This window comes from Bombina bombina, chromosome 5, assembly GCF_027579735.1.
Source record: "Bombina bombina isolate aBomBom1 chromosome 5, aBomBom1.pri, whole genome shotgun sequence".
Lineage (NCBI taxonomy): Eukaryota > Metazoa > Chordata > Amphibia > Anura > Bombinatoridae > Bombina > Bombina bombina.
In genome coordinates, this window is record NC_069503.1 from 131,457,145 (window position 1) to 131,469,665 (window position 12,521).

General features: G+C 39.0%; 1 protein-coding gene across 2 annotated transcripts in view; it reads right to left on the reverse strand.

Annotated features, from left to right (window-relative positions):
* Positions 1–12,164, reverse strand: part of LOC128660079 (zinc finger protein 665) — a 67,612-nt gene extending 55,448 nt beyond the window's left edge. The window contains exon 1 of one of the 2 annotated variants that reach the window (XM_053713691.1): positions 11,838–12,164. In XM_053713691.1, coding sequence (XP_053569666.1) covers positions 11,838–11,930 — 93 coding nt within the window. In that variant the 5' untranslated portion in view covers positions 11,931–12,164. The remainder of the gene's footprint in view (positions 1–11,837) is intronic. The other variant, XM_053713692.1, reaches the window with a different exon arrangement.
* Positions 12,165–12,521: the final 357 nt, after the last annotated feature.

Consider the following 12,521-nt stretch of genomic DNA (forward strand, 5'->3'; position numbering starts at 1 on the left):
ACACCACATTTTTATGTCATGATTCAAATAGATCATACAACTTTAAATAACTTTCCAATTTACTTTTATTATATAATTTGCTTTGTTCTCTTGGTATCCTTTGTTGTATGGCCTATTTAAGTAGGCTCAGGAGCTGGGAGCTAGCTGCTGATTGGTGGTTGCAAAAAATGCCTCATGCTGTTCTTTTAAAAGGACACAAAGAGTATGAAGCTAAATTAATAAGAAAAGTACATTGGAAATTGTATTCCTTATCTGAATCATGAAAGAAAACACTTGGGTTTATGTCTCTTTAAGTATTTTTTGCAGAATTCAATTTTGAGTTCAACACCCATTTTATGTAAATTCCCCCTGCTTTATATGTTCTAATCTGAGAACGTAATCTTCAGAACACAAAAGGACATTTAGTAACAAAAGTTACTTATTTTTGTAACTATATGTATAGCACATTTGCCTAAAGGGCCAGTCAAAGCTGTTATTAAAGGGACGTTGTAAACTAGATTTGTCTTTACATTAATGTTTTGTAGACAATCCATTTATATAGCCCATCTGGGAGTGTTTTTGTAACAATGTGTAGTTTTGCTTATTTTTAAAGAACATTGTGCTGATTTTCAGACTCCTTACCAAATCCCACAGTGTCAGATGTAGATTTGTGTTTACAAAGAAACTGTGGTATCTGTCTTTTCATATGCAGGGAAGCGGGGGAGTGTCTGATCTTCTTGTTTTCCCAGCCCCTTTCACTGAGTGTCCCAGCCTAAACCCATCAACAGTGCTAAACTGGGAGCTTCTAAGTAAGTTTTTAAAAGATTTTATACTGGATTTTTAGATAAATATCAGTGCATATTCTTCTTTATAGCAGTGCCTATTGAAAATTGGTGTATACTGTCCCTTTAATAGAGGGATGGGGAACCTTGGCACTCCTGGTGTTTCAGAACTACATTACCCATGATGCTTAGGCACTCTGAAGTCTAGTTGAGCATCATGGGAAATGTAGTTCTGAAACATCTGAAGGGCCAAGGATCCCCATCCCTGCTTTAGTGTTACACACTGCTTAGAGCAGCTGACCGTTTTAATCAGCAAGGGAGCTCGCTACATACAGCTCAACGACGAGGATCTGAAGAGGCCCGCGAAGACGGGAAGTAAAGTTTAGGTTTATATTACTTAATTACGCATATAGTGCAGAATTATGCAATATTAATCACAACGTTGACTGGCCCTTTAAAGGGTTATAAAGGTCAAAATGTAAATGTGCATAGGTGCATTTCAATTTTAAATAGATTTTTTGTAATATACTTCCACTAGCAAAAACGCTTGTAGTAAAAGTGTATATGTTGTGAGGGTACGTGCACCAGTATTCAAACACTAAACTGTCTCATAGAGTCAGAAGTGGCTTTTGTGACACAAAATTAGTCGTCACAGGCACAATACAATCTCAGGTATTGAATGCTGATGCACAGACCCTCACAGGATATGTGCATATGCCAATGAAAACAGTAATTACATTTACTGGAAGAATGTTTGCTAATGGAAGTATATTGCAAAAATGCTTCTATTTAAAATGTAAATGCACATTTCAATTTTGACCTTTCAATCCCTTTAAAGGGACATTAAACACTAAGTACATTTATAACCATAGTATTGAGGATATCTCCTGCCTCCCTCTAGCCATGGGTGCGGCCATGTTGCTAACCTGTTTGCACACGTGCAGTAACGCTTCTTCAGGTACCTGTAGTGTTAAACAAAAATTACAAAATGGTGGCACACATAATTAGAGGGAGGTGCATGAAATGTAATTAGTGTTGAATGTTCCTTTAACTTACAATCATATGTTTGGCTTGACGCATGCGCAGTAAGTTATTACACAATTGAGCATTTTAGATTTTATTTTAAATGTTCTTTTAAAGGGACAATCTAGGCCAAAATAAACTTTTCAGATAGAGCATGCAATTTTAAACAATTTTCCAATTTACTTTTATCACCAATTTTGCTTTGTTCGCTTGGTATTCTTAGTTGAAAGCTTAACCTAGGAGGTTCATATGCTAATTTCTTAGACCTTTAAGGGCACCTCTTTTCAGAATGCATGCAGTTTTTCACCACTAGAGGGTGTTAGTTCACATATTTCATATAGATAACACTGTGCTCGTGCACGTGAAGTTTTCTGGGAGCAGGCACTGATTGGTTAAACTGCAAGTCTGTCAAAAGAACTGAAAAAAGGGGCAGTTTGCAGAGGCTTAGATACAAGATGATCACAGAGGTTAAAAGTATATTATTATAACTGTGTTGGTTATGCAAAACTGGGGAATGGGTAATAAAGGGATTATCTATCTTTTAAAACAATAAAAATTCTGGTGTAGACTGTCCTTTTAATGAAAATAACTTTTCACAAATTAACATTGTCTAACACATTATACTGTATACCATATCAAAAGGAAAAATACTGTTTATAACAAGCTAATTTTACCAAAAAAAAAAAAACTCTTTAATGTCTAGTATCCCAAATTAATTTATTGTATAATTTTTCAATGCACAGAATACCAACTAGATTTTGGTACAAAATAATGTCCATAAATGTCAAACACTGCAAAAATGAAAAATCAGACTGTGGATGAATTATAGCACTGGGCACAGAGACTGCAAACCTGTAGAGAATTTGTGTACAAATACACATAGAGTGGAACAGTCCTGTCTGAATAATTCATAAGGTTGATACACAGAGTACTTTTTAATTCTAAATATAGGTTTGACGGTTCACTAACGCTAGAAGTCTGCATTTAATGAAAGCCAGATTGCTAAATAGTTTACCGCGCTGCAAGAACTAAAGCAAAAACCCATTGCCGACGTTCAACAGAAACTGCAAGCTAAAAAAAGCCAAATATATAAGTTAATTTCCGTTCCTGTACACACAAATAAAAAAATATCAAGATTTTGCCACATGGCAAGTTGTGGTGTAATGTGCGCTACACACACATATTCAGCTATACAGCATAGCACATGCATACACACACATGTATACCCCTCGGTGCTTGTGCACGCACACTAAACTGTATGCACCCAGATGTGTACTGCTCAGCATACATGAACACACACACACACAAATGTGCACTACTCAGCACACATACACTAATGTGCACTGCTCGATACACATGAGCACACACACAGAAGTGTACTACTCAGCACACATGCACACACACACGCATTTGAACTGCTCAACACATAAGCATGCACATTAGAACTGCTCAACACATAAGCACGCACATTTGAACTGCTCAGCACACATGCACACACACAAATTTGCACTGTTCATCACACATGCATGCTCACACAGATGTGCACTACTCAGCACACATGCACGCACACACAGATGTGCACTACTCAGCACACATGCACGCACACACAGATGTGCACTACTCAGCACACATGCACGCACACACAGATGTGCACTACTCAGCACACATGCACGCACACACAGATGTGCACTACTCAGCACACATGCACGCACACACAGATGTGCACTACTCAGCACACATGCACGCACACACAGATGTGCACTACTCAACACACATGCACGCACACACAGATGTGCACTACTCAACACACATGCACGCACACACAGATGTGCGTTACTCAGCACACATGCATGCGCACACAGATGCGCACACACACATATGCGTTATTCAGCACACATGCACGCACAGATGTGCACTACTCAGCACAACAAAAAAGGACAAAATTTATTTTTTGAGCTACATAGAGTCAGAAAAAATACTGCTTAATAAGTCTAGAACCATGTTTGGTGAGAGCAGCGGTTCTGTATTGCTGGGTGCAATGTTCCTCTGCTATACACTTGTCATAACGATATCTTCTCACTTGCAATGCTTATTCTTGTAGGCAGAGAGGAATAAATAGTAATTTATTAAACCAATTAACAAATGAGCAGACAACAGAGCACAGAAACACGTTTACAGTGACATGAAATCCAAAACAAAATCTTCAATACTCAGACACATTAAGCAATATTAAAAAAAAAAACACCTTAAAAGGGATAGTCTAGTCAAAATTAAACTTTCATGATTCAGATACAGCATGCAACTTAAAGCAACTTTCTGACTCCTATTATCAATTCTTCTTCGTTCTCTTGGTATATTTATTTTAAAAAGCTGTAAAGTAAGCTTATTAGCCAGCCCATTTTTGGTTCAGCACCTGGGTAGCGCTTGCTGATTGGATGGCTACATTTAGACACCAATCAGAAAGCGCTACCCAGGTGCTGAACCAAAAATTAGCCAGTTTCTAAGCTTACATTCCAGCTTTTTAAAATAAAGATACCAAGAGAACAAACAAAAATTGGTAATAGGAGTAAATGAGAAAGTTCCTTATAATTTTGACTATACTATCTTTAACCTACCTATCTATACCTTTAACAATTGATTCTATTATCAAATTTACTTTGCTCCCTTGGCATCCTCTGTTGAAGAACATACTCAGATGCTGAGGAGCGTGCATGTGTCTTGAGCTCTTCATTGTTGCAAACACTGCTGTTTTACATTGCTGCAAACACTGCTGTCATATAGTATTCTCTGTACGCTCTTCAACAAAGAATACCAAGACAGCAAAGTAAAATTGGTAATAGAAGTAAATTGGATTTTAATGTTATTTAAAGGGACAGTCTAGTCAAAATTAAAATGACATCATTCAGATAGGGCATGCATTTTTAAACAACTTTCCAATTTACTTTTATCATTAAATATGCTTTGTTCTCTTGGTATTGGAGTGATTTATGAGTCAGCACCGAATGGCTAAAATGCAAGTCTGTCAAAAGAACTGAAATAAGGGGACAGTCCGCAGAGGCTTAAATACAAGGTACAGGTAGCCCTCAGTTTACGCCGGGGTTAGGTTCCAGAAGGAATGGTTGTAAATCGAAACCGTTGTAAATTGAAACCCAGTTTATAATGTAAGTCAATGGGAAGTGAGGGAGATAGGTTCCAGGCCCCTCTCAAAATTGACATAAGTAACACCTAATACATTATTTTTAAAGCTTTGAAATGAAGACTTTAAATGCTAAACAGCATTATAAACCTAATAAAATAATCACACAACACAGAATATATAATTAAACTAAGTTAAATGAACAAAAACATTTGCTAAACAGCATTATAAACCTAATAAAATAATCACACAACACAGACTTCACTTGCATTTTTCTGCAAACAGTTCTATCTATGCATTCCAATCTGGACTGATTTATACAGGAAGATCTCGTTCCTTTGAAATATGCTCGATAGCTCAGGTCTGGTTAAACTGATTAATTTAAGCTTGCTTGGCTTTGCTGCAACACAAGCGGACAGCTCCACCTACTGGCTATTTTAATAAATGCACTGCTTCTCAATGCTTTTCAATAGCAGTCACATGACTGGAAAAAAAGTTGTTATTCTGAAACGGTGTAAATTGAACCGTTATAAAACGAGGGCCACCTGTAATCACAGAGGTAAAACGTGTATTAATATAACCGTGTTTTCTGTGCAAAACTGGGGAATAAGTAATAAAGGGATTATTTATCTTTTTAAACAATAACAATTCTGGAGTAGACTATCCCTTTAAACTACATGCTCTGTCTGAATCACTTGAGTGTCCCTTAAAGGGACACTGAACCAAAATGTTTTATTTTGTGATTCAGATAGAGTATGCAATTTTAAGCAACTTTCTAATTTACTCCTCTTATCAAATTTTCTTCATTCTCTTGGTATCTTTATTTGAAAAACAAGAATGTAAGTTTAGATGCCGGCCCATTTTTGGTGAAAAACCTGGGATGTTCTTGCTGATTGGTGGATTAATTTAGCCGACCAATAAACAAGTGCTGTCCAGAGTCTGAACCAAAAAATAACTTAGATGCCTTCTTTTTCAAATAAAAATAGCAAGCGAACAAAGAAAAATTAATAATAGGAGTAAATCAGAAAGTTGCTTAAAATCACAAAAGAAAACATTTGGGTTCAGTGTCCCTTTAATTCTCAGACAACCCTGTCTTGGATTTTATCTGTTCTCTCTACAATCTCTCCCTCTTTTCTCTATCTCTCTTTATCTCTCCATCTCTATCTCTCCATCTTCTCCCTCTCTCTCTCTGTCTCTTTCTATCTTCTCTATATCTCTCTTCTCTCTCTCTCCATCTCTATCTCTCTATATTCTCTGTCTTTCTATCTTCTCTCTCTCTCCATCTCTATCTCTTTCTATCTTCTCTCTCTCTATCTTCTCTCTCTTCCTCCTCTCTTCTATCTCTCCTCTCTCTTCTCTCTATATATCTATTTCTATCTTCTCTCTCTACCTCTCCTCTCTCTTTCTCCTCTCTCTTTCTCCTCTCTCTCTTCTTTCTCTCTTATCTCTCCTCTCTTCTCCATCTATCTCTTTTCTCCCTTTCTCTCTATTCTCTCTCTCCTCTCTCTGTTTCTCTCTCTCTCATTAAACCTCTAAATTTCTGCCTGTTTGAAAGGCTCAATAGACAGCCTCTTAATCACATGCTTTTGTATTTGCTTTTCACACCAGCAGACTGCTAGTTCATGTGGGCCATATAGATAACAATGTGTTCATGCCCGGTAAGTTATTTAAGAGCTAGCACAACACAGTACTAAATTGCAACTCAATAGATTTTAAATAGTCACAGTCATGAGATCAGGGGGCTGTCAGAAGATGCTTAGATACAAGTTAATCACAGAGGTAAAAATTATATTAATATAACCCTGTTGGTATCTATCTATTTAAAACAATAAAAATTATATTGTAGACTGTCCCTTTAAAGGCAGGTTTTTTTTTCAAGTTAACCATTAAAATCCATTCATGACATTTGTAATTAATTATTTAATATTATTTTGAGGAAATGTATAACATGTTGAAACAATCAAACACTTAATGGCAATCATAAATGATCATGCTGGTTCTTGTATTTCATTTTAGTAAATTTTTCATAAATTTAAAGTGAGATTTGAGCTACATATTTTGCTTTTTATTAAATCAAAACCCAATGGCATTTAGTAACCTTTTAGCAACGTTATGGCATTCTATTCTGTCCAAACGGCGCTGGGCTTTAGCGCCGTAAGGACGGAATACAACGTCATAGCCGTTTGGCTGTCCTGAAGCCAACAGCGCTTCCTGGATGTGATCGCGGTCTGGAGGGCGTGCCTAGCATAATAGCTGACCCGATCCCATAATTGTAATCTTGCGATCGTGAAATTTCAATTTGTCTACCTCGGAACGTTGTTCCGATGTAGGCATTATGACCCTGTCATGAAAGGGTTAAAACACACTGTGCATGCTGAAAAATGTTAACGAGACATTCCAGCAAGATAATTGTAACTAGTAATATAATTACAGCTTCTGTGACGTATACAATATGCATTATAAAACACCTAAACATAACATCACAATAGATTCAGACTTCTAAAATGCCCTCTGAAAATCAGCCTTTCGTGTATCTTTTTGTGATGGTGATGACATCATGCTCATTATTTATTTATGCTGTGCACGGTTAGTTATTTGATTTTTAGGAAAAGACTGGGCAGTGAAAAAGAAAGAACTGTTATCACTAATTATTCTGAAAACAATGCATTTAAAAGGGACAGTCTACTCAAGAATTTTTATGGTTTAAAAAGATTGATAATCCCTTTATTACCCATTTCCCAGTTTTGCATAACAACACAATCATTTTAAACCCTTAAAGGGATACTAAACCCAATATTTTCTTTAATGATTTAGATACAGCATGTGATTTTAATCAACTTTCTAATTTACTCCTATTATCAATTTTCTTCGTTCTCTTGCAATCGTTATTTAAAAATCAGGAATGTAAAGAATCTGGGTTATGCTTGCTTATTGGTGGCTAAATGTGGCCACCAATAAGTAAGCACTATTCAGGGTGCTGAACCTAAAATGGGCCAGCTCCTAAGCTTTACATCCCTGTTTTTTTTAAAATAAAGATAGCAAGAGAAGAAGAAAAAATAATAGTAGTAAATTAGAAAGTTGCTTAAAATTGCATGCTCTAGCTGAATCATGAAAGAAAATATTTGGGTTTAGTATCCCTTTAATAACCACGACGTACCCTGTTCATCGCTGGTCGTTAAAGACTTTTCTGCTAATAATAGCCCCTCTCTCCTGCAGGCTTCATTAAATAGCGCCGAGACCACGCAATTCAGAAAACAATCCCATAGAAAGAACAGCAACGTACAGGGTACGTCATTGGTCATTAAGGGGTTCATATACTTTTTTCCCTCTGTGATAACCTTGTAGCTAAGCCTCTGCAGACTGCACCCTTATTTCATTTCTTTTGATAGACCATTTTAGCCAATTAGTGCTGACTCCTAGGTAAGAGGAAGCCGCCAAGGGCTTAGAAATTACCATATGAGCCTACTTAGGTTAAAGGGATAGTAAACCCAAATTTTTTTTCTTTCATGATTCAGATAGAGCATGCAATTTTAAGCAACTTTTGAATTTACTCCTATTATCAATTTTTCTTCGTTCTCTTGGTATCTTCATTTAAAAAGCAGAAATGTATGTTTAAGAGCCGGCCCATTTTTGGCTCAGACCTGGGTTGCACTTGCTTATTGGTGGCTAAATGTAACTAACCAATCAGCAAGTGCAACCCAGGTCCTGAACCAAAAATGAGCTGGCTCTTAAACATACATTTCTGCTTTTCAAATAAAGATACCAAGAGAAGGAAGAAAAATTAGTAATAGGAGTAAATTAGAAAGTTGCTTTCAATTGCATGCTCTATCTGAATCATGAAAGAAAACAAAATTGGGTTTACTATCCCTTCAGCATTCAACAAAGAATACCAAGAAAACAAAAACAAAGCTGATGATAAAAGTAAATTGGAAAGTTTTTTTAGAATTGTATGCCCTATCTGAATCATGAAAGTTTAGTTTTGACGAGACTGTCTCTTCAATTTAATACATGGATATTGCAAAGGTGCTTATATTACACTTTTGAAAACCACTGGAATGTCCTTTTTAAAGCTGAGAAAAAATACTGTGAAAGAAACACAACTCAAAACAGACTAAAATGAGTTCACAAAAGGTCAAGGCTGTAGAATGTGAAAAAGCAACAGGAAATAAGAGGGATTTGAACACCTGCTAATGAACTGTCCCCATGCAAGGAATACAGGGCCACAAATCTATTTGAGAAGCCTGTGATACGTGTTATCGCCATTTTCAAATGGATTGGAATACGTTTTTGTTTTTATGCTGGTTGGGTGGGTCAAAGACCACAAATAAAGCTGGATGAGTTGTCCTTACTAGCCAGTGAGCTCTCTGTCCCTAGGGATGAGGTGAGCACATACCTGAACTTACTGTTAGTTTCAAAACTCTAACTTAAAACCAAACTTTCATAACTTCTCAGATCCAGTCCTTGGTTTTATTTCTAGAATAATACACATACACTACTTTGTGCACATAGGCACTATAATATATGTCCAGACATAAAGCGACAAACAGGACTAGATTCACTAAAAGCTTCTAAACCCCTATGTTAGTCTGCACAGTCTTTTATTAAAATGCTTTCCATTTTTGGTATCTATCTTCCATGATGTACGCAATATTGTGTGTCTAGCATGCAGAGTGCTTAGCTGTACCTCACCGCCTATAACATAATGCTGCTCACCCTTCTCATTGACAGGTGAGTGGTGACCCTGAGGTAGTTTGGGCTGAGATTCTGGATACCTATAGAGGGCAACAGAGCATTACAAACAACTTGTCATTCTCTCTGGCACCCAAGAGGTTAACAGAAGTTTGATGGTAGTAAAGTTACCTGCTGCACAAGTGCAATGATGCATAGGCAACATTGCTGGAGCCATATAATGTCCATTGGTACATTGTCATTCTGGTTGTGACACTGTAGCAGATATGATACTGCCATCATTAAAAAAATTACAATATAGTCAACATCCATCAACTATCAGACACACAGCTGCAACTGCCAAATAAAAAGACACACACACTGCACCTGTCACATAAAATGACACAAACACACTACACCTGTCATATAAACAGACACAAATACTGCACCTGTCACATAAACAGACACACACAGCACCTGTCACATAAACAGACACACATACTGCACCAGTCACATAAACAGACACACATACTGCATCTGTCACATAAACAGACACACACACAGAGCCTGTCACATAAACAGACACACATACTGCACCTGTCACATAAAATGACACAAACACACTACACCTGTCATATAAACAGACACAAATACTGCACCAGTCACATAAACAGACACACATACTGCATCTGTCACATAAACAGACACACACACAGAACCTGTCACATAAACAGACACACATACTGCACCTGTCACATAAAATGATACAAACACACTACACCTGTGTATACTGCACCTGTCACATAAACAGACACAATGCACCTGTCACCTAAACAGACACACATACTGCACCTGTCACATAAACAGGCACACAAAATGCGCCTGTCACATAAACAGGCACACATACTGCACCTGTCACATAAACAGACACACACTGCACCTGTCACATAGACACACACAAACACAATGAACCGGTCACATAAACAGGTACACACAGCACCTGTCACATAAAAAGACACACATACTGCACCTGTCACATAAACATACACACACTGTACCTGTCACATAGACAAACACAGACACACACTGCACCTGCCAAATAAACAGACACACACAGGCAGACACTGCACCTGTCGCATAAACAGACACATACACAGGCACACACTGCATGTGTCACATAAACAGACACACAATGCACCTGTCACATAAACAGACACACAATGCACCTGTCACATAGACACACACAAACAATGAACCTGTCACAGACACACACAATGCACCTTTCATATAAACACACAATGCACCTGTCACACACACTGCACCTGTCAGATAACAAGACACACACAATGCACCTGTCACATAAACACACAATGCAGCTGTCACACACACTGCACCTGTCAGATAAACTCACAATCAATGAACCTGTCACAGACACACACAATGCACCTGTCACACACACTGCACCTGTCAGATAACAAGACACACACAATGCACCTGTCACACACACAGCACCTGTCACATAGACACACAATGCACCTGTCACACACACAGCACCTTTCACATAAACACACAATGTACCTGTCAGATAACAAGACACACACAATGCACCTGTCACACACACTGCGCCTGTCAGATAACAAGACACACACAATGCACCTGTCACATAGACACACAATGCACCTGTCAGATAACAAGACAGTGCATACACAATGCACCTGTAACATAAACACACAATGCACCTGTCACACACACAGCACCTGTCACATATACACACACAATGAACCTGTCACATAAACAAACACAACACTTCACAAAGACACACTGCACCTGTCACATAGACACACACAGACATACACAATGAACCTGTCACAGACACACACAATGAACCTGTCACAGACACACACAATGAACCTGTCACATAAACAAACACAACACTTCACACAGACACACACTGCACCTGTCACATAGACACACACAGACATACACAATGAACCTGTCACAGACACACACAATGAACCTGTCACATAAACAAACACAACACTTCACACAGACACACACTGCACCTGTCACATAGACACACACTGCACCAGTCACACACTAACGTACAAACTCAATAATGATTTGAATCATATTTGCATTAAAAACAGCCCCCACACCTACATAAACACACACGCGTACAAGTGCACGCGCGCACTAACACTCATTCCTCAATGATCCACACTGGTGTTATGTTCAGTTCCCTAGCGTACCTGCGCTCCGTCTCCCTCCGGAATGGGCTTCTCCAGATCCCTCCTGGCTGATGTGAGGCTCAGCCTGTCCCCAGACGTCACCGAGCAGATCATAGGGATGCCGTGCGGGGGCCTCTCGCCTGCCTAGGACAACCTGATAGGGGCCACACACCCCCAACACACACAGAAAGAGACCCACCAAACCATCCAACGGAACGGGCACCGTAGGCCCCAAAATCAGCCTCTTTGGGTGGCTGAAAATTGAGAGGAAGCAGGAAGTTCCTCCCTCGGTCTGACATCAGGAGAGATCAGCCCAGTGCTGCTGCTAGCCCTCCCTCTCTTCCTTACTGCGACTGGTAGCCCACCCTAGCTCCCTCCTGCACGCCCTCTCGCCTGTTAGCCCACCCTGTCTCTTTCCTGCATGCATGCTAGCCCACCCTATCTCCCTCCTGCACGCCCTCACCCCTGCTAGCTCACACTATGTCCCTCCTGCACGCCCTCACTTTTGATGGCTCACACTATGTCCCTCCTGCAAGCCGTCACTCCTGCTAGCTCACACTATGTCCCTCCTGCAAGCCCTCAGTCCTGCTAGCTCACACTATGTCCCTCCTGCAAGCCCTCACTAATACTAGCTCACACTATGTCCCTCCTGCAAGCCCTCAGTCCTGCTAGCTCACAGTCACTATGTCCCTCCTGCAAGCCCTC